The sequence below is a fragment of the Blastomyces gilchristii genome, assembly GCF_000003855.2.
Source record: "Blastomyces gilchristii SLH14081 genomic scaffold supercont1.11, whole genome shotgun sequence".
Taxonomy (NCBI): domain Eukaryota; kingdom Fungi; phylum Ascomycota; class Eurotiomycetes; order Onygenales; family Ajellomycetaceae; genus Blastomyces; species Blastomyces gilchristii.
The window spans coordinates 1,821,195-1,847,821 of NW_003101672.1; the positions used below are offsets into that span (position 1 = coordinate 1,821,195).

The 26,627-nt window shown below is 47.0% G+C and overlaps 7 protein-coding genes across 7 annotated transcripts; all 7 read right to left on the bottom strand.

The window, feature by feature from the left end:
- Positions 1-2,022: 2,022 nt before the first annotated feature.
- On the bottom strand, positions 2,023-3,902 carry BDBG_05753 (uncharacterized protein). Its single transcript, XM_002624199.2, has 2 exons — positions 2,799-3,902; positions 2,023-2,703 (listed from the first exon to the last, which is right to left on the bottom strand). The coding sequence occupies exons 1-2, from the start codon at positions 3,866-3,868 to the stop codon at positions 2,640-2,642; spliced, it is 1,134 nt and encodes a 377-aa protein (XP_002624245.1). The 5' UTR covers positions 3,869-3,902; the 3' UTR covers positions 2,023-2,639.
- A 585-nt stretch (positions 3,903-4,487) lies between these two features.
- On the bottom strand, positions 4,488-5,196 carry BDBG_05754 (uncharacterized protein; the record flags this gene model as incomplete). Its single annotated transcript, XM_031722300.1, has 2 exons — positions 4,488-5,044; positions 5,190-5,196. 2 exons carry the CDS (start codon positions 5,194-5,196, stop codon positions 4,488-4,490), a joined length of 564 nt encoding a protein of 187 aa, XP_031579146.1.
- A 528-nt stretch (positions 5,197-5,724) lies between these two features.
- BDBG_05755 (ubiquitin thiolesterase) lies at positions 5,725-12,484 on the bottom strand. Its single transcript, XM_031722301.1, has 3 exons — positions 9,998-12,484; positions 7,676-9,919; positions 5,725-7,563 (listed from the first exon to the last, which is right to left on the bottom strand). The coding sequence occupies exons 1-3, from the start codon at positions 11,652-11,654 to the stop codon at positions 6,791-6,793; spliced, it is 4,674 nt and encodes a 1,557-aa protein (XP_031579147.1). The 5' UTR covers positions 11,655-12,484; the 3' UTR covers positions 5,725-6,790.
- Positions 12,485-12,772: 288 nt separating this feature from the next.
- Positions 12,773-16,109, bottom strand: BDBG_05756 (sorting nexin-41). The gene is made up of 6 exons (XM_031722302.1): positions 15,507-16,109; positions 15,124-15,413; positions 14,783-15,049; positions 13,653-14,711; positions 13,450-13,563; positions 12,773-13,353 (listed from the first exon to the last, which is right to left on the bottom strand). The coding sequence occupies exons 1-6, from the start codon at positions 15,598-15,600 to the stop codon at positions 13,258-13,260; spliced, it is 1,920 nt and encodes a 639-aa protein (XP_031579148.1). The 5' UTR covers positions 15,601-16,109; the 3' UTR covers positions 12,773-13,257.
- Positions 16,110-17,336: 1,227 nt separating this feature from the next.
- Positions 17,337-18,206, bottom strand: BDBG_05757 (uncharacterized protein; the record flags this gene model as incomplete). Its single annotated transcript, XM_002624203.2, has 1 exon — positions 17,337-18,206. One exon carries the CDS (start codon positions 18,204-18,206, stop codon positions 17,388-17,390), a length of 819 nt encoding a protein of 272 aa, XP_002624249.1. The 3' UTR covers positions 17,337-17,387.
- Positions 18,207-18,990: 784 nt separating this feature from the next.
- On the bottom strand, positions 18,991-19,467 carry BDBG_05758 (uncharacterized protein; the record flags this gene model as incomplete). The annotated part of the gene is made up of 1 exon (XM_002624204.1): positions 18,991-19,467. The coding sequence occupies one exon, from the start codon at positions 19,465-19,467 to the stop codon at positions 18,991-18,993; it is 477 nt and encodes a 158-aa protein (XP_002624250.1).
- Positions 19,468-20,015: 548 nt separating this feature from the next.
- BDBG_05759 (HEAT repeat protein) lies at positions 20,016-25,631 on the bottom strand (the record flags this gene model as incomplete). Its single annotated transcript, XM_031722303.1, has 10 exons — positions 20,016-20,888; positions 20,946-21,577; positions 21,634-21,774; positions 21,825-22,363; positions 22,414-22,724; positions 22,777-23,008; positions 23,060-23,296; positions 23,356-24,382; positions 24,436-25,361; positions 25,459-25,631. The coding sequence occupies 10 exons, from the start codon at positions 25,629-25,631 to the stop codon at positions 20,016-20,018; spliced, it is 5,091 nt and encodes a 1,696-aa protein (XP_031579149.1).
- Between the last annotated feature and the right edge of the window lie 996 nt (positions 25,632-26,627).

Here is a 26,627-nt window from a genome sequence, read left to right on the forward strand (position 1 = left end):
AAATGTCACTCTGAGTAAAATGGATGCCAGAGCAAGGGCAGATTTGGTTTCTCGGGGCGTCGTGGACTGTTGACACTGTCAGCCGATAGGCGAAGAAGGTCAAGATGTGTGTTCAAAGACTCTCGTGGACCGCTGGAACCGGGGGAGGGGAAAGGGAAGCTGTCTTGCGCGCAGTAGACGACTTCTCCCCGGTATTCATGGCGAATTCAATATGCTAGCTCCGGGTCCCGCAATCCGTCCCTTAAATATTGCACAGAAAATGCCCATTCCAATACCTAACCGAACAACTTGCTCATTGGTTATATGGGGTATAATATCCAACTCGTATCCTTCGTTCTGTAAGACTGTTTGGCCGCTAGAAGGGCCTCGCTTCTTCGAGGTCTTTGTGTGTTATTAACCAGGCGAAAAACTCGTTGATGAACAGCTCTGCGTGCGCGCCGAATTTAGGGATTGGAGTGCTTAGGATGGAGGTGGGAGTAGGATTTGAAGAAGAAGCATTGGGCGGGCTCGCAGGATTGTACAGATTTGAAGATGAGAAGTTCGAATGCTGGTCGTCGTTTGTGCTTAATTCTCCAATTGCTTCCATGTAACTATTTATTTAGTCATCGTCACGTTGAATATGTCACCGGATGTCACCGTATTTGAACCAGTAGATCCTGTAGCTGCAGCCGCAGCGGCAGTGAGAAGAGCTATATCTGCTGGTGTAGTTATGAGGCGCCTGCAATGCGGGGGGTAGAAAGGGTTGCGGCAGGTTTGGCTTTTCCCTCCTCTCCCTCTCCACTCCTCAGCAATCTGTTCGCCAGCTCTCTCGACGGGGTCATGGTAGTTGCATCCCCACGTTCAATGTCATCTATCTAGCTATCAATCTCAGTAATCCGTAGTCGAATATGAGAGTTGTCAAGAGATACCAACAACAGTCTTTAAAAGTTATGGCACTTCCTGTTCTGACAACGCATCGTGTAATTATCTCGCGCTCAATCCGCGAGAAATCCGGCTCGATTGGCCTTTGATTTTGAGCAGTTGTTGCGGATCGTTCACCATCTGAGGCCCCAAGGATTCGGAGACATTTAGCAGGGCGTTAGGAAGAAGGTTCTGGTCCATTTTTAACCCTCCAGTCGTCTTTTCAGTCTCAGCGTCTGAGGAAATCTGCCAGTCGTATCAAAGCCGCAGGATCTCAGGTATTCAGCTGATTGATGTATTTGAGGATTGAGCAGATAGATCAATAAGATTAAAGTAGTAACTTCAATTTTGAAACCACCCATTGTCTCCTTGTGATATTCCTTCAACAGGCGCATAATTTCCTTCCAATCCATCTGCTCTTCAAGGGTTACTGCGGCCTGCGGCCTGCGATCAAGGTTTTTTTTGTTGATATTGCCACGCATCCGGCTGGCTTAATCAATTCTGGTTCATAAGATACGCTTCCATCTGGATGTGAGAGAACAGAATACATTTCCCAGCATGAAAATCCCGCTTTTTGATCTCCTCCATGCCACGGATAATCACACGTTGATATAGCCGAAATGGTAGTATAGGGTTGGTTTTAGAGGTAAGGGTTCGGGGAGGTGGGCGATTGGAGTACTCGGCCTTTGAGCTGTGCCTCCTCCTCCCCCTCCTGTTCATCATCATCGCTTCTAGAAGCTCATCTCTATCCCGCGGAACAGGTGGTGGTTTGGGAGGGTTTTCGTGCCGTGTAGCAGGTATCTCTTTGCGGGCTGTAGCAGTCTTCGAAACGCGAGAACAACAGCGGGACGTTAGCAGTCATATTGAATATAGGCAATGGATGCGATAAAATTTCAGGATAAAAGATGCTGCTTTTCAAGGAGTATGAAGGGTTAGACCAACGTCCTGGCGCACAAATCTACTGCGTATACGGAGTAGACTCAAAGAAGCTCTGGGGGCGAAAAATCCCTGTAATCAGACCCCTGAAACTTAAGCCCAAGCGTCAGGGGTAACAAAAGATAGCGACGTAGGAGTGTTTTCTCTATCTACGACTCAAAGTTCTGCACCTCCTCCATACTTCAGCTGAATGATATTAAAGATCCTGCGAATACGTGAATATTCTAGCTATTATTTGTGTTTTCGCAGACAATCTCCCTGGTGCCAACAACCTGACAGAAGTTTGCATCCAGTGAATGAGAATTAACCACGCCCCAAAATAAACCTCTCAGAAAACGGCATATTGCCATTTACACTGCTGGGTAGGATTTGGAAGCGAATTCGATATTTCTATCTCTCTATCAATACAAGCAACGGAGTATGAAAAACAATTGTAAAGCAAAAAAAGTGAGGAACATGGTTATCGCATATCCAATCCAAACAGCACAGGGAACAACAGGAGCAGAACGAATGTTGAAACATAAGAGATAACATTCCATGTTTTTGTGGAAACCATCACCAAAATAGCCTCAGAAAATACCGCACAGTCCTGTTCCTGACCCCACAGCACCTGGTTGGGCCATACCAGGGGCAATTAGGAGATTACCTACCTGGTAGCATACAGTGTGGCATGGGCGCAGTAAATACCAATGGGTCGGAAGTGCAACACTGCTAAAAGAACCGTCGCAGGGAGAATTGGCAAGGGAGGAATTGCGACCTAACGAATCATCATTTTCGCTCGCCCCCGTTGTCGTCATACCCATCTAAAAGTATATCTCAGCGCCGTGGGAAAGGACTGTATAGTCGTCACGATCCAAATAGTAAACCCTACAAATGGTAGGCGGCATAAAAAATTAGACTGATTCCATATTCTCCATGACCTTTGACTCCTTCATCAAATTGGTCTTGCCGTTGCCCCATACTGATTCTTACTATCAGTTTCAACCTGCGGTGAGCCATCGCTAACAGCACATTCATTTTCTGGTGTTAACACATCTGCACCGGGGAAGCGCATATCTGGTTTGCAACGGTTCAAGGGAGAGTCGTTCCTTATTCTGCGTTTTCTGACCCTATGCTCGTTGGTTAATTTCGTCAGGTTAGGTGCCGGCCTATGCCTAGGCGCATTCGGCCGGGATACTGCAGCTCGTTTCAATGAGGCAATGGCACCAGCGGGTTCAACTCTAGTCGTTACGGGTTTCACGAGCAGTTTTACTGGAGTGGGTTCGTCCATTATCCGGCCACCGTAAGTTGCCGCAGAGCGTCCCTCCAACTTCGGAACACCGGATCCGTAGTGCATATTATTAGTGACTGGTTGGTGGACCGGATAGCCTCCGCTACATTGAAGGTCGGAGGATTGGGCAGTCAACTGCGGTTGCGCGTTTGAGAAATAATTACCGTAGGTGTTCCATTCATGATTGTCCATAGTCACCAAGGAGTGTACATGTCCCCGTTTAGCAGCACTGATGGGAGTCGGTTGCATCATGGGTTGAGGATATAAACTGGGTTGCATCGCCCTGTTTATTGGCATGTTCGCCTGCGCGTGGCCCAAAAACGGCTGCGATGTAATATGGGTGGCTTGTGCAGCTTGAGTAGCTTGGAGAATATGGGTAGCTTGCAGAACTCGAGGAACTTGGGCAGATTGGGCAGCTTGGGTAGCTTGGGTAGCTAGCGGAACTAGAGGAACTTGGGCAGTCTGGGGAGCTTGGGTGGCCTGGGTAGCCTGGAGATATTGGTAATGTTGTGGCATAGCAGAATTTGGTAGGTTGCCTAGCTCCTTAGGTCCCGCGTCGCAGGGTACGGGACCGTATCTGTGGGCAGGATTTATTATCGGTTGAGGGTATGCCGCGCCTTGGTTGCTGTCGCATAGGCCGTGGTTGATTCCCAGCTGATAAATACGTTGCGCATATTGATCCCATTCAGGCATCTCTTGGAATGAGTTAGTCGTTGAGCTTGAACAACGCCAGTCCGCCCCAGTATTGGCCGGGTCGCACATAGTGGCTGGCAAATATAAGAAAGAGAGGGGGAAGGAACAAATGCCTATCCCGAGAATGACAGTGGGATTTTAAGTATACTCATTCAATAGAAACGAATGTGATGGACTAGCATAGAAAGAATATGAAAATGCTATGCTAGCGATGAACTGATACAGAATAAGATAGAAGAAAAGCCCGGAGAGTGATTTATGTACGTTGGAGTACGAGCCAACACACATTTGAGAAGGAGACGCCCAGTATAATAGAGAAATGGAAGCGGCTGCGTCCTCCGTCATATAAGGGAAGGAATTCCCCAGAACAATCGTGACTGCAAAAGTAAGAATAATTACGCTCCAAAGGAGTAGAAAGAGTATCTGATGAAAAGGGGGAAATGTTTGAAAGTGGTAAGCATACCCAGCGTCCAAAATATTCGACTGAACTCATTGGTGCAGCAGGATTGTCTCAATCATTTGCTTTCCTGGTGAAAATTTAAAATTCAAAATTCAAAATTCAAAATTCAAAATTCAAAAAAAAAAAAAAACTTCAACCCAGGATTTCAACCGCATCAACGCATATTCTTTGATTCCGTCCAAAAAAGGCATCATCATATAGCACACGCCGTCTAGAAAGAATCGTGAATCAATAACGTAACCCTTCTGGCCTGTTCCAATCTGCCGTAGCAAACTTCGCCATGATCGAAGCTCTCACGGTAATCTCCTGCGGCTCTAGGTCCAATGAGTGTCCACTTGAACCTGGATCATCAACTCTGGCCGTCATAGCTCTAGCCATGTGGAGCGGCCCAGATACAGACGTAGATCCACCCTGGTCGTTAATTTCCACCGGGAAAACCTCACGATGAACCGTCTCCGCGAAGTCGTTGGCCTTCTCAATTGCGTCCATGAGTGGCTTCTTCCGCGCCTCCTTGGCTAACTTCTCCGCCGTCACGTCCATCAGCCGCCAGTTGACCGCCCGCACTTCTACAAACGGCATCATGAACAACTGGGACGCGATCTCGCCGAGTTTGGCAAAGTCGCGGAAAGTCGCGGAGAGGTTGGCGAAGACTGAGAATTGGCGCAGGCTGGTGGGGTTGTCGTCTCTGTCCGTGGGGACCCTCGACGAGGTGGTGATTGATGCGATATCAAACGCCGTTCTGGGCGGCTTCCTCCTGGCTTGAACTTTCCGCTGATACGAGCACACTGAGATGGGCCCTCTCAGCAATACGGTTCAGTTGAAATTCAACAAAAACGTTAATTTCGAGGGTAGGCCTGGTGGTCATGTTTGAGGTTTGCGCTCACGGAAGTTGGAGAGGGCAGTTGAGGTGGTATGTATGTATGTATGTACAGTACATTAGATGAAAGGCGAGAGTAGTCAAATGAAACATGTTGGGGGTCCCGGGTTGATCGGCCCTTCTACCAGCAGTGCGCTGGTGGTGAACTGAGCTCTTTTGCCCCAGTAGCCTACAAAACATGTACCCCTATCCTCTGTAGAATGGTGAATGAAGTAAGAAGAAGGGAAGAAAATGATATTTAGTTGATGTGAGTGACCACCAGCAAGCAACACGTGATGGCAGTTAGACTCGAATGTTTTTTTACAGGCTGAGCAGCAATGTATGATAGAGGAGTGAAATTTCATCAATTTATTAAAAAAAATAACAATGGATAAATCACAATAGCATGAGGCTAGAATGTACATGCACTTTCATCAATCATTCATGCAATGTATCCACACTCATTCATACAAAGCATCACTATATATATAAAGTGTGGAACCTGAAGTTATGCGTCATAGAAAATTACCAATGAAAAGAGAAAGAAGAAGAAGAGGGAACAGGCACGTTTCACGTACATGTACTCCGTACGTGTATAGTGCTGCATATTTTAGAAGAGGAAAACCGGGCAAATAGGGAGAAACTGAAAGAAGCAACGATCGATTCCCCCCCCCCCAAAAAGAAGAAAAGAAAAAAGAAAAAAGCCCTTCTATTTATCACCCCTTTAGGAGCTTGCGCATCTGAATGCAAAAAAGTGAGATATGATCGAGGAAAAGCCATGTATATGGATTTTGTATAGAAAAAGGAGGCCCGTACTAACGCCGGAAAGATGGGAAGCGGAGGAAAGAAAAAGAAGAAAGAGGAGCTATTATGAGACATGATGCAAGTGGAAATGGACATTGAAATAGAAATGAACGAAACTTTTTCTTTTCTTTTCCCCCCACAGCCCAGATACATACGTGCAAAACATCGCTGTTATTATGGATGGTTCGCTTGTTTGGTTTTTTTTCTTTTTCTTTTTCTTTTTTTTTTTTCCCTCTCGCAGGAGCATGTATGGAGTAGCAAACTTGTCTGTTATGCGGCCCGCGGGGTTTAGAAATTGTGTCGGTGTGAGGGAAAGGAGGGGGGTAAAGGGGGAGAAACAGAAAGAATAATGCCGGTTTTATGTATCTGGGAGAAAGAAAAGAATGTGCATGAACATGAGTATGAGCATGGGCAAATGGTAAAAAAAAGAAAAAGAATAAATAAATAAATGGAGGTCCCAAAAGCCGTAATTCTAGTTTACTTGGTTTGAAGCCTGGCCGCTTGATCTTTGTCGCATCTGTTCTCCCAATAAATCAACAGAGCGCAGCGGACGGGGTTTAGATAGTTAGAAAGGAAGGAAGAAAAAGAGACGAAAGGAAAAGTAAGGGACAACAAAATATGAAATGATAAGTTACACCAACCCACGACAAACCCCCCTTCGATACGAAGAGAAACTTTTCCAGCCCAAAGAATACCCTCTTCTCCCTAATATCATTTCATTTCAGGCCATTAGGTAAGGAAAATTGAGTTCATTCATTGTAACCATTGAAGAAAAACGACTCCCGTTTGCCCCGGTCCGGCCGCCGCCAACCAAGCCATCCATCCATCAAATAAAAGCGAGAATGTGTATCCGACATAGTGCCTAGTTCTGTTACGACGCCGTGACCGGCCCGTCTTCATCGGGCACCCGCAGCTCGACAACAGGCATGGAATCATCGTCATCATCTAGATCCGGCGGCTGCGTGATATTCTGCACGGCCGCCGTGGACGATGACATGTCTGCATCGTCAAATATCATGCCGTCCTGATCCTCAGAATCTTTCAGCATCGCTAGGCGGGATTCAGAGTCGCTGATGTCGCCACCACCGACGGCCTTGTTGCTCGCGTCATCGTCGAGGTCGTCATCGCCATCGCCGTCGGAGAAGGAGTTGGCGGGCGCGGGTATGAAACTTGGCCCCCTGCCATATGGCGGTGCGGCTCGGTCAAACGACCAGATGGGGTGGCTGGAGAAATTCAAATCGGAGCCAAAGCTGGGGTCAAATCCTTCGTCCTCTAGATCCATGCCTTCCAAGTGGTTATGGTGGTTGAACTCAGAGTACTCTGGTGGGCTGTCGTCATCCCTCGCCTGGATTCCGCCCCGCAAACCACCATCTCCCGACTGGTGAATTGCTCCGGCTCCGGTTAATGCGCTCGACGACCCATTGCGGGAGGAGCCGCCGAGGCGCAGGCCTTCCCCCGAAGGGGAAAGTACGCAGGAGTCGGTCTGTGAATCAGAGTCGGCAAACTCCCGATTTTTCGCTGTTTCGGTGACGGTTGCTAGGTAATCTCCGCCTAAAGGGACATCGGATCGACGACGATAGAATAGAAGATATGCGGCTGAGGTAACTACGGAGGCAGGGTTGTTCTTCTTTGTAACGTGAGAGTCTTCGACAGCGTTAGCAGGTTCCCCAAAAGCAATAATAATTTGGAAAAAAAAAAAAAAAAAAAAAAAAAAAAAAAAAAAAAAAAAAAAAAAAAAAGCCGAAGTATTCCTTACCATTGTATTCGTACCAAGTATCGTTAATAAAGTTCTTCGCATATGCCGTGTAATGCCCCCCACCAAGGCCACCGTAATGGTTATCAACTGCAATCAAATCATATATCAGGCTTTTCCCTTCTTCAGGCATCTGAACCCGGCCAGTCATGTCGAGCTCGAGCGGGAAATCGACAAGCGCGTCAATCTTATCTCGGAACCCTCTATTGGCGCTGAAGCGTTTAAGATGCATCACAAGAATATCTGGGCATTTCCACAACTCGAATTTCTTCGACGCGCGCCTGTGCTCCTTGCAGCGAGGACAATACCAAGCGTCGTTTTCGGAGAGGATCTCCTCTTTACCAAACTCATCCAGGCACTCGTCAAGACTGATTCCGCACTTTTTCCGCGTCTGGCGCAGTTTACGTCTCTGTTCAAGCTCAGGATCTGGCAGAGCATCGATACTCAGCCACGTCGCTGAGCCTCGTAGTGCGTCATCCTCAAGCGGATCGCCGGCAAAGAGGCCATCATATGCGTTTTCATTCCAATCAAGAACAATGCCCTCTCCAGCACGAATCAGCGGGATAGCGCCGGGAGGCCCATTTTTGGACGGCGCAGACTTGAGTTTTCGGCGTCCAGCGCCGTGAAGAATCGTGGAGGGACTTGAATATGAATCTGAGCTACTTTCCGTACCACTGTCATCCTTGGTTTTCTGAGAGCTAGAGTCATCAGAATCATTATCATTGGCGCCCCTTGAACGAGCGATATCTACTCTACGAGCGGGGGCGTTAAGTTCGTCTTCGCTGCTAACAGGACTAGTTCCACGGCATGCAGGGAACTTTTTCTTCGCAGAGGTTCGCTTGGCTTGTTTTCTCGGCAGTCTAGAGGCCATTGAGGTAAACTCTTTTATCTCATCTACAGTAGACCAGCCAGTAGGCACGGCGTCGGTTGATCGCATAATCTTCATTTCGAATAGGTTGCGAAGCATGGGCGGTATGAAACTCCTAGGTCGAAGGACTTTTGGAATCGAGGTAGTATCACCTCTGACACTCGATTTGGCTTGGGTGGATGAATCGGAGCTGTCTCGCATGGATACATCAACGAGACCATCCTCACCGTCGATTGAGGAAACCTTGATCTTGGGGTCGGAGGAGTCAAAGTCGTCGTCATTGGTCACAACGGTATCAGAATCCTCAGCAGCACTGGAGTTCATTACAACATCCCCTTCATCCTCACGAAGGATGTCTCGCGTCGTCAAGTTGGCCACATTCCGCAGAACCTTGCGAAGAATGCTATCATAATCATATGCCTCTTCACGCGTAACGATAGTATATGAAGGAGCACCGAAGAGTTGCCGTGTGACCCTAGCGCCCTGCTGTTTGACGACGCGGTTGAAGACTGGGATGATCATTCGATCGCACCCGGGCGACTCGAACGCCGGAATTTCCTGGTCGGATGTATTGCTGTGGGAGAAAGCGAGGCTCGAGTAGGCGGAGCGTCGGGGGGGCTTATCTGGGTCGTAGCTGGTAGGCACGGATTCTACCTCGAAGATGCCGATGTCATCTGAGGCAGTGATTTGGCATTCGGCAAGGCTCGAAGTATTCTCGAACATTTTGTAGAACTTGTGCTTGTATATTTCAGCCATCACAAGCCTATTGGTATCGACACCTACTCTTCTCCCCACATATTCCTTCAACGCCTTGACGCTGGCATTTTTGTCGATGTCAACATCCACCCGGACGGGGCGAGAATGAAGCGGGAAGAAAAATATCTCTTTGCTCCAAAGGTTCTCAATCGGGAGTTGCAGGGTGAGGTTACTGAATGGATCGAAAATGATGCTAACTTTGTCGCACACAGGACAGACCACAGTAGACTTGTACATTCCAGCGAAAAGATCAGTAATTACTGAATCATTCCGTGCTTTGTAAATTTCCCAGCATTTGTTAGCAAACTCCTGTAGAGCAGCGCTGTTGCTAACCATGTCGTCCGTAGAGTCTGGCTTCTCAATATATGGTTTCTTTTGGATCCTGTTTAAATCCTCCTGTAAACCATCCAGCAGGAAGAGCACAAACTCCTGAGAATCTTGTTGCCCATAGCCGGAGAACGAAGGGCCATATCGGCCAATCGTCTGTTTAAATTGGCGAGGAGCAAAGGACGAAGTGCCATTCTCATCAAACAGTTGATGAAGCAGGTTTGCATAGGCTTTGGCCACATTCCCATCGTGAGAAAGTGGATTGCCCGGGTTGAGATCTTTCCTGTACTCATCGTCTGTAATATTGAAAACGAGAATTGTCAGAACACAAGATCAGCCACGACAGGGCTTTTTGGAAAGTAATCAATACTTACCAAGGAAATAGTGTGTTAGCTCCTCTACACTCCGAACGCACTGCAACGCAGAGTTCATATAGCAACTATTTCCAAGGTTACTCAAGCCGGTAACGCCACGGGGCCGACCGTCTTTCTGCTGTCGTCCCCTGGCAACAGCTCCAATCGCCGGCGATGCTCGGCCGCTGGCAGTGGGGATTTTGCCCTTGGCCTTGTTCTGTGGCCCGACCCTAGCTGCAGTAACCGCAAGTCGATTTGAATATTTACCGGCGCAATCGGAAATCCACTCTCCGCCTCCGGGCCCACCGATTTGTTCCTCGAGCACAATGACGTCGTCCCCCCCCAATCCCGCAAGGTGCAAGGTGAGGCTGCCGTTATACTTCGGATTGGACGTTTGGTCTTTCATTTCTAGCAATTCTCGCTGGGATCCCTCTACAAGAGCAACAAACTTATTCACGTCCAACACAAGACTGTTGCCCGCACTCGCCGTCAGTGTAGCGCCAGGGGCCGGAGACGCGCTTCTCGAGGCCGCTGGGGTAATGATACCGGAGGTTGCAGTGCTAGTCAGGCCCTCGAGGATTCTCCAAACGCGAACCTTCGTGGACATATCAATAGTTGCCAGGGTCTTCACATTCCGCAGCCACTGCTGGAATGGTGTATGTCTGCTAGCCAAGGCCTTTATAGGAGCGCGAGCCTTTTCTTGGGCAAGCTGCGTAGATGTCTGTGAAGGGTTGGGCAGCTTCAGGATGGTAAAAATTGGGGGGTTAAGTTCATATTGGACATGTTCCACGGAGCCGGCGGTTGTGTTGTGGGCGTATCGAACAATCGCAGGGGACTCTCGCGAAAGACCGTACCATTTCATGATTAATTCCCATGCATCTTCGGGAAGCACTTCAAAGTCTTCTCCCATCTGCAAGCCAGGTCGTAAGGGGACAAACTGCTCACCAGCCTCGTCCGTGTACGTAATTGACGGGTCTGTGACCAGAACCAGGTCTGAGTTGTCAACAGGGCCAATCTCACCCTCCGACGCGGTCTTATCAACTTTCTCTCGCTGCAGGTCACCTCCATTTGAGCTTCTCGAAAGGACACGTCCAAGCCAGTTCGCAGAAACCACATATCCCTTCTGCTGATCCTTTAGCGGCTGCATCAACATTCTGGTGACAGCGGCGACTTGCTCGTCAATTGGGGGGCGATCGTGGTTGGCATGAGGGGAAGCCTGGGATTTAGCGTCCTCCCGAGTGGATGAAGTATACGTCGACATACTCGATGGCGTGGGATAGACACTGTCCGAAGCTAAGCTATTGGTGTCCTCTGCGGGGGAACATTTAGCGCTTCCATGCTTCGCGTCTGCCGCCGAATTATTATTATTATTATTGCTAGTTGTTGTTGTAGGAGTAGTATCTTCCTGGCCAACCATATCCACAGAGACAGCTCTACGTTGTCTCGTTGGTCGCTCTGCTTGTTTTTTGGCGTTCGACGACGCATCCTTATTCTGATCCTCACTGCCACCGAATGAATCGGAGCCCATCTCGACATCCTGAGGTTGGCGGTCATCCTCGCCCATTTCTGCCGCTGGCCGCTTCACGGCAGGCGTGGAGTGAAATTCCTGTCTGTCATTTTCAGAGCCATCATCTGGTAAAGGAGCAGACGAGCCCTGCACGCCTTCCGACGCCGACATACCTACAGGGGCTTGGCCGTGGCGATTAGAGATAGATTCAGCGTAAGGAGTGCTCCGGGAACTCGCAGCGGTATCTGAGGAACCTGGAGTAGCGGATCGAAGGTTCTGTTTGCGGGAAGACGGCTTCTTTCGACGACGGGCTGGGGGTTGTTTAGGGTTGGCGGAACTATGTCCAGGACCAGATGAAGATGGGGCGGGGTCGTTCTTGTTGCTAACTGAGTGTGGAGGAGTGGGCCCAGGACCAGTTTTCTGAGAATTTCTCCAGACGGGTGTAGGAGCGTGAATAGGAGACGCAGCAGTGGCACTAGCAGTTGAAGTGCTGGTCGTGGGCAGGGCAGAATCACGAAGACGACTGCTGGCACGTCTCCTCCGCCTCGAGGCGGATCTTGAGGCAGATGACGGATTATCCTTTTGGAGAGAAGGAGAGGCAGGGCGCCCACGGGCTCCAACTTTTCGCTCTGTAACCTTACGTCTCTTTGAAGAAGACGTGGTGAAAGTGAGCTGACCACGGGCTGTGGCAGCTCTGGATTAGTATGGAGGGGAGAGGACAGAGGGAGAAAAAAGAAGAAAGAGGAAAACAAAGAAGAAGAAGAAGAAGAAGAAGAAGAGTAGGATGGAGGGAGATGGAGAGGGAATAATAATAGCGGACACGAGGGAGGAGGATAAAGGGCGAGACTGGTAAGCAGGCGGCGTGTAATGTACTGTATGAGGTATTGTACGTATATGTATATGTATTATAACTGCCAAAACAGACGAGAGACGGCTGTGGCCGGGCTTGGTTTTAGCTGCCGCTCTACTCCGTACCAAGCATAGTAAAAGTAGCTTTTTCTCTCAGCCTTGAGTCCTCATGATATACGCTGCGTTGACTGCTTGTTTGCAGGCAGCCTTGTTCCAATATGGTAACCTAATTTGTTCAAGTACCGTACCGTACCTTACCTTACCTGACCTGACCTGCAAGGCTGCGATGTATTTGTCTGTCTTCCGCGGGCGGCTAAATAATCCCCCCATATACCATCCATACCAATAGATAGCTGAGTTGGTCGCCACAACTTGTTCATGTTTATGGCAAAGATTGACCCAACGCCAATAAAATTAATAGAGACAATTAAGTTATTGTTATAATATATAGTTTTATTGCTTTTGTTTAATCTCTCTTATATATATCTCTATACAGAGTCTACTCCCTGTTCTATGTTCTACCTGCTTGTTAGGTTACTCTCTATGTATTGTTGATTAGAAGACAAGAACCATGACATGGTTGTAGATGCCACTGAAAGAAGGAAGGGATAATAAAGTTACCTAGTCCCGTTCACAAATATAAAATAAATTGAATACTAGATGATGCGCAAAGGAAGCAAAAACACGACATGGAAAAAAATTACGACAGCGTTCATATGAAAATTAGATATATTTTAGGTTCATGGGAAAATAATAATAATAGACGTTGTTCTCCTTAGAATGGAAATTAAAAATGGCAACAGCGAAATTAAACTATAGCCCTGTGTTAAATAACCATGGCATGCACGTATTGCTTTAAAAACGGGGGGCGGGCGGGATGATCAACTGTGATAGAAGGTAACTGCAATTCGACAAGCTACGTAACTCAGTGGATAACAATCTTGTCCACTTCTTCCTTGGCCTCGGTCCATGTCTCGAGGTTCTTCCGCGCCCAGTCCAGATGGCAGCGGGCGTAGGATACCTATAGAGTGAAGAATTGGAAGTTAGACCGAGAGCCGAGAGTAAGGACATTTTCCCGTGGTGAATAAAAGCAATGGGAATGGGAGAAGAAACATACCATATACCGTCGTAGATCATCTTCTTTTTCTTTCTGGAACCGTTTGAGATCTTGCAGGACGCCAGCACTGGCATCCTTGACATCTTTCTCGGATACTTCAAGAGCTTGCTCCAACTAGGAATAACAATAAGAGAGCTGGATTAGCATACTAATTTTCGTCTCGAAGTGATTATAGGGTTTGGAGATGTTAAAGCAAAACTAACCTGCAACAAGCTCTCTTTTGTTTTCCCGATCTGGTCTCGCCGGGTTCTCTCAGGATCAACATCGACAAATCCATGAACCGCATGGCTAATTCGCCCGAATATCTTATTCGTCACGAAGTTACCACTGGGGCTCTTACGGTGACCTGGTGAAGGTGATGGGGGTTGCTCGAGTGTCCGCTGAGGCAGACCCTGAGATGCAGATGGCTGCGGAGAATCACCACTCCCTGGTGGGAAATCGGAGTCTATCGACGCGGTATCTTCGGCATTCGACCTCGTTGCTTCTGCTGTTCCCGTCTCCGGTATACTGGGTGCAGATGAATCTGACAATGTCCTTCTTGGCTTTGGGGATCTGGCGTTGCTGCCTGTGCGGTTCAGATACTGCTCAATCCTTTTGGCTTCTAGCTCGCTCCGTTCCAAGGAGTCTAGTAATGCCTTTTTCTTGCTGAGCTCGTCCCGAGTTATCTCCTGCTGGATGCGCTTGAGGACGCGGTAGCGGAGAACATTCCGGACGACGCCAGCAAATTGCGCGCTCTCCCTCATTGGTTCTGCGAATGTTGCACCTAGCGTCGAAGAGAGCTCCTCAGTCTCAATATATGAAGTATCAGCTGCCTGTCCAATTCGCTCTATCGCTGCGGCAACTGTGACGGAAGGTTCAGAGAGCGAAAATCCATTGTACCGGGCGCCAAGCTCCATCAGATCCGCGGCAAGCGATGATAGATGCGTCAGTGTTCGCCTGTTTACTTTTTCGATATTTCCTTGCAATAGTAGTTCGAGCTCACGGGTTGATGCCTCGAAGTTTACAAAGTATGGGTCGAGCTCTTGTTCACTTAGATTGCGAGATGTTGGCGGGAAACGGCTAAGGAAAGGGGCATTTCCCGGCGCTGATGATGCATGGTCTGAAGGAGATGGAGAGGTGGTTGAAGACGACTTCAGCTTCGCGGATGATGAAGGAACTGGAAGCCAGGCATGGGCGGGTTTCGGATTTGCGGGGTCGAGCGGAGGGGCTTTCAGGCTGTTTTTGGGAATGGAGGAGACAGGATGTGAATGAAGTACTTCGTTCTGTCAGGAAAGTTAGACACTCGGTTTACATACACCAGCCAGTGACCTCTCATTGGACGGGTGCAACTAACCCAGCTTGCATTCGGGTCTAGAAACCTCCACCACACTCCGTCCTCTCGGATCTCCTTCATCCGCCGGCATCTATTCAAAAAGACGGCTAGCATACGTTTTCGCAAGTCGATAATAGAGCTATCTTCTTTAGCCTTAGTAGGTTTCGCCGCATAATCGGCCATTGTATGCTTCTCAGGTATGGGAGGGATGATGAGGGTAGGATGAAGGCTAATGAGAGTAGCGCGCAAAGAGCTAAATTCAGAGTATCGCCGTCGAACTTCCAGATCCTGTACAGTAGGCCGTGTCAGTGAAATCAACAATAACAAAAGGAAAAACATCAAATCCCCGGCTATTTACTTACCCCCGTTCGTATTGTATAAACAATGAAGCTGCCTCCACTCTCATGGTTCTTGCCCGCATGAGTGATGAGGATTGGAAGCTCCGGATGCTCGTAGAGGATCTGCTCTATTCGGCTTTGGTAGACCCCCTTCTTTCGCGGACAGTTTTGATTGTCTTCGGCATGCTCATAGTCCTCCGTCTCGTCTTGGCCCACATCATGGCTGATTGGACTGTCTAATCGGGATACATAGTCTGGAAGGGGGGGGTCTAGGGTCGAGGCCGTGGATTGCGGGGTGGAGGGAGCTTCGAAGGCTGGGAGAGTATAGGGTTAGTTGGAAAATCCACCAGTAAGTAAAAAAATAATAATAATAATAATAATGATGATGTAGGAAAAGAATTTCTCACCGGGGGACGCAGCGCCTTCACGGAAAGGATCAGTTGCGGCATCAAGATGGCGATCAAAGGACCCATAGGGGTTGTTGTCCTCGTCGTTCCACATCTTGCCGCAGCAGGCTCAAATATATCTCTAGAGGCTCGGCCGACGGCGCTGGGAGACCGGAAGCATGAACGGAAGAATTGCAATCGGGAAAAAGACGGAATAGGATATCGACCACAATGTTAAATAGAGTGTGTTAGACGTGGTACGAGACTGGAGGCGCGATGTAGGTATGAATGTATGTAGTGATTCTCAGTCAGCTGGCGGCTAAATAACCTGTTGGTTGGTTCGGACGTTGCAGCTTGAGTGAGGCGCAAGGACTCTCTTCCTTGGCTGCAACAACGTCACTAAATAATCCAACACCAACACCGAATCAAAAGATAAATAAGTTACCAGTTGGATATTTAGTATATAAAGAAACAACGTTTACCTTTTGCATAGCAACCATTTTTGAACTTCTCGACCCTCTTTCTGTTTATCTCGATTTAAAGATAGAGACGGAGCAATGGATGTTCCACTGCAATATGTGCTCCCCAGGCTGCACAATAAATAAGAAAGAAACTCTCAACTAACGATTTACTCGGACCAAAAGCCCCAGTGGCAAACTCGATCCCAGCTCGATAAGGTCTAAGGGCATTGATCGATGGCTACTCCAGTTTCACTACGGAGTAAATATCCACGCTTTTTGTGGAACTTATACTGGAACATCACACACTATGGCAACATGATGACCGTATGGCCTCCAGCAAATTTTCCTAATTGATTTCAGCCTCAAGAGGAACTAAGAACCCCTCGTCAAAATTTATCTTCCCTGGGCGGTGAGGACAGATGTTGTTAACCATATCGTCTTCCTCACATAGGACTCTCCCAGCCGTCTACTTTGGCCGGAACCACCATTTCCAGAGGCTCTTTGTTCTTCGTTCTGTTGGCTATTTCGCTCCCTTTGCATTAGGATGGATACTTCTTGGCCATCCACCGGTTCTGGAGGTGTGCTGAATTCGGTGTTTGAAACTCCGTATCATTGTTGTCAGTTCGAGAGTCTCGACGACTATGATAAAAATGCATGCTCCACGGGCCTGGACATGTATTTTTGGTGAACGAAAGCAGCACAGCAAGCCAGACTGCCACATATAATATTATGGCTTTGATAATCAACTCATGTCTGCTTCGGATAATTCGCCGGTAGTTCTTTTTTCGGCGGGGGTTATCAAAGCTCTCAGTGCGGCTGGACGCCTTCTTCATTTCCCCTATACCCCTTGAGTTTCAGTTATACAATCCGTTTCTGCTATGAGGTATATCAAGCTATATACATGCCTATGTTTCTCTATCTATAACAGGCAATTAAGCCCCCCTAGAAACATGGGATCAGCCAGGGGGTAAACTGTTTTATTCCACTTTGGTAGAGATTGATGATCTGTAGGGACTTGCTGTCCCTACTGAAAAGCAATATATACATACTTACAAGGCGTTTTGTATTTTCCATCTGCCATTGTATTGATGCTATCTGTTGAGGCCTAAAGTTTTCTCTGAAGTGGGTATACTTCTATCGAAAGTGATAAGAACTCTGCTCGATTCTTCTGGGAAGTTTAGTCGGATATCTACCTGCATAAGGTTTACCGACCCACAGTGCAGTTTCCTACTCAAAGATCAGATATTTTAGGCATCTATTGTACTTTTCGATATTCTATACTACTAACGCTCCAGGCTAAGAGGAAGAAGAAAAATAAGCAAATAGGTTTGATGTAGAGATAGGAGATGCGGGAGAGATAGGAAAATGCAGGGGTATATACGTATAAAAACAAGACACAATCCGCTTGCGATAACATTGGGGCTACCCATGCCCTGAATGCTTATTCCACACTATACGACCGCATATGACGAGGGCCCCTTTCTATTCGCACCATCCCTTCACTCCGGTGCCGTTTATGCTGGTTTCTCACCGGCTCCTTTCCCTTCCGCGTTGATGGCCCTGGATCGCCATCTGCATAGCTGTCGGTGGAATCACTCTCAGTCTTTCTCTCGAGTGTCTCGTCACTCCCATCGCAGACTAGCATACTCTCACGGGGCGGCTGCCTTCTGTCCCAATGTGATCGCTCCCCGCTAGGGCCCGTTCTCCGCTCAGTGGGCACCCGATCTCGTGCGGTCGGGCACGAATGTCGGCGCTGTGGCGCCCTTCGCTCGCGGCTATCTCTGCAGTGGGATCTTCCAGTCGATTCCCGCCTGCCCATTCCATGTCCGTCAAGCTCCCGACGATGGCGTTCATCGGAACTAAACCTCCTCGTAGCTCTCTGGCCACCACTCTCTCTCACAGCGGATGTACATATATTTCTGTTTTGGCGAGGCTGAGGAACTGGCATTGCCCGTGCTACTGATGATAGGCCTCCCTCTCGCCTCTGCCGGCGCCTCCTTCTGTGGCGTTCTCTCCTTTCCCGTCTTTCGCGCATTCCTCGCTCCGTATCCACCGCCCTGCGTTCCCGGTCCCAGCTTGGGACACGGAGACAGATTACGAGAGCCAATGCGAAGAAAAATAGGAATAACAGTATTGATGCCGCGAGGACGCCACCTTGCTCCTCTGGTGTCCATGAATTCCAGCCTCCATCCGGCTGTTGCTCTAATTGTCCCTTTTTTGTACTCTGAGAAGGGATGGATATCGGAATAAGCGTTGCCATGGCTCCCGGTGAGTAGGCGGAGTTGGTGCGAAGTATTCTGCTGGCTGGTTACCTCGGAAGGCTGACACTTGCTGATGATGACGTGGGCATTGACATTGGCTTGTGATGTAGGTGGGGAACTATCACATCTGCTATTTTTATAGAAGTGATGAATGAACAGAATGGTTTTAGCTGGTTGCAGGAAATTGAAGTAATTCAATGTGAAGTTGCCGTGCCTTTAGCGATTGAAGTGACAGAGAGATTTAGTTGGGAAAAAGGGGGAAATGTCTACACCACGTAAATAGATCAGATGTATTAGTGTAGTGAAAAGATTCGAATAACACCAGCAGAACAGAACTGCCCACGATCAATCAAAAAGAAAACTCTTCAATTCTTCTAAAAATAGAGAGAATGCGAAACAGGCCTGAATAAAGGACTTGGAGTGGAACCGCTAACGGCAATGAAAGAAAGTAAATTTGGCCCTTGACAATGAAACAAGAATTGTCCGATGGAAGCTTTGATTGTGGCTAGATACTCAGATAAGGCGCGTATACGGACGCTTATTCTAAATGTTTGCAGCCTCTACTCAAAAAGAAGCAAACAAGGAGGCCTGAATGGAGCCGTGTCAATTGACACACATATATATGTACATACATAGATCTCAAAGCCATTGCATCCGTAGCAAACAGTGCTAGCACTCCCGCGTCTAGTTTGCTTCTAAGCAATCACCTCATGTATCCGCGACCCCATCCTGGTACCAACACCAGCAAGCAAGAAGATATTCCAGCTACCTAGCAGTTTACAGCTAGGGGTGACCATTGATGGCGGTGGGCGGTGCTGCTCCTCCTCCACCCCCCGCTCCGTTCGCAGGAGGGTGTCCGTTGGCTAGTTGTCCATTCCCATTCGCATTCACATGTCCATTGCCGTGTGCGTTTCCGTTGCCATTTCCTGGGGGCCCATTTGCTGGCTGTGATGGGTTTGTTTGCCCTGAGTTGTCCGGCTGTACGTTCGCCGGCTGTCCATTATTAGCTGTGGTGGACGGGCTTCCTGGCTGCACTGCTTGCGCTGGTTGAGGGCCAGGGGGGGGAAGATTGGTCGCCTGAGCTACTTCAGCTTCCTGGGCGTCGATCGCTTCCTCTGCTTTTCGTGTCTCTAGCATCATGTTGTTCACTGCGAGGTTGTGATAGAACACGAAGGCGGCGTGGATGACAACTCTATATACGATGAACGCGAATACTGGTACCAAGAGTACGATGAGAACGATGACATGGTTGGGGCGCATGGCTGTTGTGTGGTGAAATCACCCCCTAGGTGCGTGGAGGGTAATGGAGGTGTGGAGGTGTGAGATGGAAGCTTTGGATATGCCTGACCTACTCGCGAGGAAACACTTGTAATTCGAAATATTTAGAGGCGTGCATGCCTAGACATAAAAGCTATGTGATATGCTATTGTGCGAGGTGTCAAATAATCCTTGGTCAATATCGCGTTCAGGGTTAACGTCTGATTGTTCACAAGAACTACACCATCGATCAGCAAGTTAGAAGTAAAAGATTTGAAGTATGGAAGAATACCTTACCTGCGCATGAGGGCACCTGAGAAGCTATAATGTAGCAACCTCGAGTTGGAAAAAGAATTCATATCAAAATAAACATTCAATAGGGAGTTTTCGCCCAGCAACAAAGAGGGAGTTGTCGCGATCTCAACGCGTTGTAGATAATGTGAGAACGAACAACAAAAATCATTCCTCTTGACAGCTGAAAGAAGAAAACCAGAATAATATTCATGAAAGAAATTAATTAAGAGTAGAAAAACCAAATTCAAACAGCAGCATTACACCTTGCTTCTTAAAGAGTCTTTAGGGTCACAGCTGTTCTCGGAGCCATCATCGCAATCGATAATCGTTTTCAGAAGGGTTAACCAGCAATGATGCATGCCGACCTTATAACCCTGATCCCATAAATCCTGCAGTCTTTGACGGACCAGGGATTTGTCGAAGTCCAAAGTTTCAGACGGAGGAACAAGGAGGAAAATCTTTGCGCCGCGAATGACTCGAACGCCCAAGGTAAAAACATCTGGATCAGATATCCAGCCTAGCACGCCATCTCTACCGGCTTCCCGCGTTTCATTTATCAGTGTAGAAATACCATCAGCAACCCAGGAGTAGAGCTGTAGGGCGAAGCTTGTGTTCTCTCGCCTCGCTACTGATTGCGATAGCACTTTAGCCCATATCTCAACTTCCCGCACGTCCTCAACAAACAAGTTCTGTTTTTCTTCTTGGAATAGAACTGTGCTCTCCGTCTGAAATTCTGCAAAGAGCCTAGAAACGGCAGTGATAGTTTTATTTTCGTTGAACTTAGTACCCGAGAGCATGGTTGGCAGCCCGAGGAATCGGTCCATTGCTTCTGCACATAAAGTTGTAGAATTAGCAAAGGTTTTGGCGAGGATATCGGCCAATTTCGAGCTAGCCGCGAGAGGAAGTAATGTAGTGGCTTCGTTTGCACTATCAGAAACAAGCGAGAAAAGTGTGGATGCTGCTTGCGCTGCAAGATATCTGATGTCCTCATCGTCGTCGTTCAGCATCCCATACAAAACAAGATATGTCTCTAGGATATTGGGTTCGATCTTGGAATGAGTGTTGCTTGTTTTCAACCCTAAAACAAAAGTTTTCATTGAAAGCGCAGCAGCATGGCGGGTTGAGAATTCCTATCGGGATTAGTTAACCTACATTCAACATAGAAAAGGGGGTTTGTAAAAACTCACGGTTTCGTCGCCAATGGCAAATCTTAAGCTTTGAGTCCATTTATCCAATCTTGTTTTGAACCCCAAGGAAACTTCAGGCACATCGAATGACAGCATTCTCAGCGCCAGGAAGCATCCTTGTAGGCGTAATGATGCATTTAGCATATCACGACTCCCTATACTGGCACCATCGCCGTCTTTTGAGATATCTGTAGATACAACCCATTTTTGTAAAAAGTGGAACTCAGTGGATAGCGGAGAAGTATTTTCCAACAGTATCATCAACTCATCCGCTAGATTGGAGGTAATGGTAAGCCGTATTTGCTGAGAGCGTGCCTCTTGAATCATGGCAATGTAGAGCTTTATCCTCTGTACCTGGGACCGTTTATGGGAGCTGAAACTGTGGTGTATGTGGTTTAGCAACCAACAGGTGGTGTCGGAGTCTACTGCTGAGATCGAGTCTATAAACATCAATAGATCTTCTGATGCGACCGCTCGTTCAAGGAGAATGCTAGTTTTCGAGACGGAAAGTGCTTTTAAAAGTAGAAATGAGGATTTGGAGATTGTCGTATTGACTTGCGAAACCAGGTCACTTAGTATACCGAAAAGCCCATGTTCTTCCAATAGGGCATTGATTTGCGGTATGACAGTGGCTATTATCCAGTCAGCATGTTTTGCCCTTGTAATCTAAGTATGTCATAGTACGTACCTTCAAGACCACAACGGGTACCTGCCTCAGTAACATCATTAAGGATTTCGACCAGCGTAGCCAGCACGAAAGGAGACCTGGCGTGAGAAAATAGATTTTGGAAAACTTTTTTCACAGTAAGAAGCGTCGATCCGGAGCCGTCTAGAAATGTATTAGCGAACGTGTCCTCGGATGAACCTAAGGCTTCTCACCTAGCCAGTATCCGCTCGAGGAAACCCAGAGTCTCTGCAGAGCATATCTAATACATAATGCCGTTCCGTGGATTTGGTTCTGTGAGAGGGATCCGTGGGGAACTGTGGAGAGCTCACAGACAGTCGCCGGTATCTCTTCATGCCCTAGGAGGGACGCATATATCCTCGCTGAGTGCTCCCTGATACCCCAAACAGGGCTTTTAAACTGCTCGAATACAAAGTTCCTTAGGAGCTTTTCCTCCTCCCTAGAAAAGGACGGCACCTTCTCTCCAATTAGCTCCAGAGCTGGGAAAACTCGCTCCGTTTTTATGGACAGCTCCCATAACTGCGAACTTGTCTCTTGTTCTTCATTAGGGATGGGGTCTTGTAGGAGTTGGCCCAATAGCTCAATTAAACCGGGATACTTTTGAAAAACGATCCTACTTCCAGGCTCAGATCCAGAACTCCCTCCCAGGCCCGCGCTGCATCCCGCCTTAAAACGACACATTCGATTCATTAAAGCCTTGAAAAGCATCAATCCGCAATTTCGAATTGCCCATCTAAAACTACATGTTAGCCAGGTTTGAATCCAATTGTCAGGGGAAATTACATTTTGGATCCTAAGCACTCAGCAGAAATCCTTAAGCAAGGCATGACATAGGCTTCCGTCGATGGGCCTAGTTTCGTGTTCGTAAAGATATCTTTCAAGCAATTTAAGGCGTGAACCTGGGGCAATTTGATATCTGACCCTATAGCACCTGTAGGCGCACTCAGCTTAGCAATCTCCTGAGTATCGTGCATGATTTGGCGGAAAAGAGAACCATCGGGTTGAGAAGAAGCTATCCCGGTGATAAGTGCAGGGAGGCCCGCTGATCTTCGTGTGAGCTTCGAAGCTTGCGCGTCGATGATTTCCAAAGCATCCTAGTTCGATTAGCAGGGGCTCTCTCAGAGAAGACATGAAAAGCGCAAATACCCTGTACCAGACCTCTAGAAGGTCGGTAGTCCCAAGCTCCTTCGACTGGGCACATCGTGCGCAGCAAGCGGTGAAAGTCTGCGAAACTGCAGAAAATGCACCCCGGTGTCGTAACTCGGCAAGTTGAGTAAAACTTAGTGTTCCTATTTTATTGAAATCGTCTCTAACGAGTCCAGTGCCAGAAGAATCGGGGGAGTAGCTCAAATTGAGTAATATCGCGTGGAGTAGCATACTGTTTATTTTTAGTTAGCGATATCAAAAATTTGAAGCCAGAGGCTAATACCTGGATTCCCGCAATGCACGCCAAGAGCATGATAACAAATCTTTCGGGCCCTTAAGCTCATCCGCTGCGTCCTCGTCCTGTCCTTCTGGGGAATCTATACAGAGGATGGCCCGAACACCAAGCCAAATATTTTGGCAGAGCAAAACGAGTCGATCGTGGTATAATCTCCAGTATGGACGCCCGGTTTCTGATGAGGGAAACTGAGAATGAAACTCAGGGGTCGACACGATATACCTACTTATGGAGATTAGGAAAGCGGTTCATCACTCTCGAAGAGATGGCAAGGGGCGGCCTACCTTAATGCAGAGATGTAACCGTGGACAGAAGTCTCCCGGATTGCGATTTGAAACGAGCCATCAGTTGAATACAGGGTTTCTTCCAAAATTGTGACAAGTCTTTCCACGATAGTTTGTTTTTGCTCATACCAATTTCCACCAGTGTCTGAGGATTTGGATTTGCTGCAACTTGCAAGGTCGAATATAATGTGGTAGAGGCGTGCCACTGCATCAGCATGATCAGCTCTGCTAGTGCGGCTTGCGACACGCTCTGCTCTTTCCAAAGCCTTAACGAGTTGTAGTCGCAAAGGTGAATCTCGCCCTTTTATGATATATTCTTGTCCGCCATTGTCGAGCGTTGATTGGATATGTGCTCGAGGAAACATATTTAGAAGCATCAGAGCTGTGGAACGGACATCGTCGAATGGGTTTATAAGCAAATCACCCATGAGTCTGAAAAGACTTGGTCGAAATATTTCAATACTACAGTCCCAGGACATTTGATCCTGGCCAAGCCTGGACAAGTGTATAGGGTCAATTCTACTATCCAGACCTGCCTGCGATAACAGTACCAAGGTCTTGAGGGCTGATATGTGCCTTTGATAGGACATTGTTGGCTGAAGTTCTAGTTCGAGAAAATCCACATACCACCGTAGAAACTGTACATGGGCATCGGCGACATTGGCGTGCTTGGCTCCAGGCATATCATCCCCAGGTGTATTTTGGTTGGTAGACTGTGACCCATACGCAAGGTTCGCCATTTTGCGACAGGAAGACAGACCACCGCGTAACCTAATGATAAGCTTTCGAATTAGGCTGAATACCTCTCCTCGATATTGGGGGTCGCTGTCAGTATGCATATAAGGGAAATTTTTGATTAAAACTTGGAGGCTATCTGGGGAGAACGGCTTTGTGGTGGAGGGGGCTGTTATCATCAAAGAAAGGGCCGAGAGCCGTATGGCAGCTTCAGAGTGTATTAAAAACTCGCCAATTCGGCCGCTTTCGATAATATATGACTCGCCAGAGGCCGACGTAAGTACGCCTGAGCCTAAAACTAATTAATTGAGAACGATATCAAGCATTGGGGAGTTTTTAACTTACTGCCTTCCTGCACAAGACCGAGCTCTTTGGCTATTTGAAGAGCGGCAAAGAGTACAATAAGCTCATCCGTGGTGGCTTCACATGAACTAGGCTGCAAGTCGTGACATGGTAGAGTGCGGATAAATGACTGAAACCCAGAGGGTATCGCTTTGAACAGCGGATAGAGAAAATGATCAGACACTGCATTCAATGCATCTAGATTTTGCAATGCAATATATCTGAGAGGGGCTTGCCAGAGAGAACCCGAACTGCTCGGACTATTGTACAAAAAACTGATTGAAGCGGCTTCCAGTCTATGGCAGAACAGAGTAAATAATGTTCCAGCTGGGAGGGCCAAGTCTCGGTTATTAGAATTAAGGAGGAGAGAAATGGTAAAAATTTGGGCAGCGTAGAATAGCAATTCATTTTCTCCAATGTTTTGACTGCTTTCTCTATCAATAAAGATGTTTATGGGAACCCCAAGCTTGATGCAATGCCTCTCTAATCGCGGCGCCCAAGCCATAGGATTCTCTAACATCCATGTCTTCATCTTTTGGATCAGGTCAAGCACCGGGAGGGTATCCTTTCGGATAAGCCATTCTAGGGAGATCAGGCATGCCTTGAGCCTTGACCGGGGTTCGCACAATAAGATGTTGGGGATTACCAACTGAATTAGGTTTGAACGCACTGACTGGATGATGGAGTCATCATGATGCCTTGAAATAATTCTGATTAACGAAGTTTGGACCAGCCTCATTGGTTTCGGTTTGCGCTCATAGCGATCGAGCAGAACCTCAAAGGTGCAGGCCCAAGGAGGGTTAGATCCGGACAATGAAAACTCGCGGATCCGTTCATTTGTAGAGAGAGCCGTTGCATCAAGAAACGCGCTAATTGAATTACAAATAGCCACCATATGAGATGATGATAAGTCGTTGGCGGAAAATGTTCTGAAAAGGCATTTCCAGATGGGAAAGATCAATCTACGACCCAGTTAATCTAGCTGATCGAGAGGAAATGAGTTCAGAAAATTGAGAATAAGCTTACAGTGGGCTATCGGCATGCAGGATTAAATCCCTTAACGGGCCCCTGGCGGCCTCATTTAACACATTTTCCGGGATAGCATCTAAGTCTGAAGACAACAGACATTTAAGTGCTGGCGGCGTCCGAGTTTGTTCCTGCGTCGGAGAGCCATTGGATGCCGGTTTCTGGGTATCCATTATTCCAAAAAGAAAAACAAAAAAAGAAAGATAAAAGTGATAGAACTCTAGATAGAAGGAAAGCAAATCAAATCTATCATAAAGAATATCAAATAAACCCCCCCCCACTAGTAGGTACTGCTACTTTTTTAAATTTATATCCTTCCTCGAGCGTAAGATTTTTGCTGCTCGTTGGCTGTAGATGACTAAGCGGACGAATGTTCCCTGAAGCAGTATAGCGTGTGTATACAGAAAACTTGACCTCGCTAAGTGCGCCACTTGACCTCGTTATGTAAGCTGACCTCGCAAATGTGGCCCGTGCCACTACCTGACCTCGCTCAATACATCTTTTCTTGTAATTTGAAACCACTCAATTATTTATCATCAATTCTACAATCAATTCAAAATCAATTTAAAATCAATTTAATACTGAAATTATTCTTGAATTTAATAATAAAGTAAGTATTTATATAATTTACACTGAATTGACTATTAATTGATTTTCAATCAATTGTTAATTACTTAAATATACAGATTGAATTTATTTTATTACTATAATTAATTAATAATTAATTCAGAATTAATTCAAAATCAATTCAAAATCAATTTAATACTGAAATTATTCTTGAATTTAATAATAAAGTAAGTATTTATATAATTTACACTGAATTGACTATTGATTGATTTTCAATCAATTGTTAATTACTTAAATATACAGATTGAATTTATTTTATTACTATAATTAATTAACAATTAATTCAGAATCAATTTAATACTGAAATTATTCTTGAATTTAATAATAATACTGAATTGATTATCAACTGATTTTCATTCAATTATTAATTACTTAATGTGGCGGGCTGCGCCCGATCAATCATATAAACTATTTCATTACACTTCACAGATTTCAACCACTTCATTCTTGAACACATACACTCCGATTCTCAGCCATTCTTGATCATCAATCCTTGGCTGTTACAAACACGCGTATATTCTCCCATCTCGAAGCTCCACCGC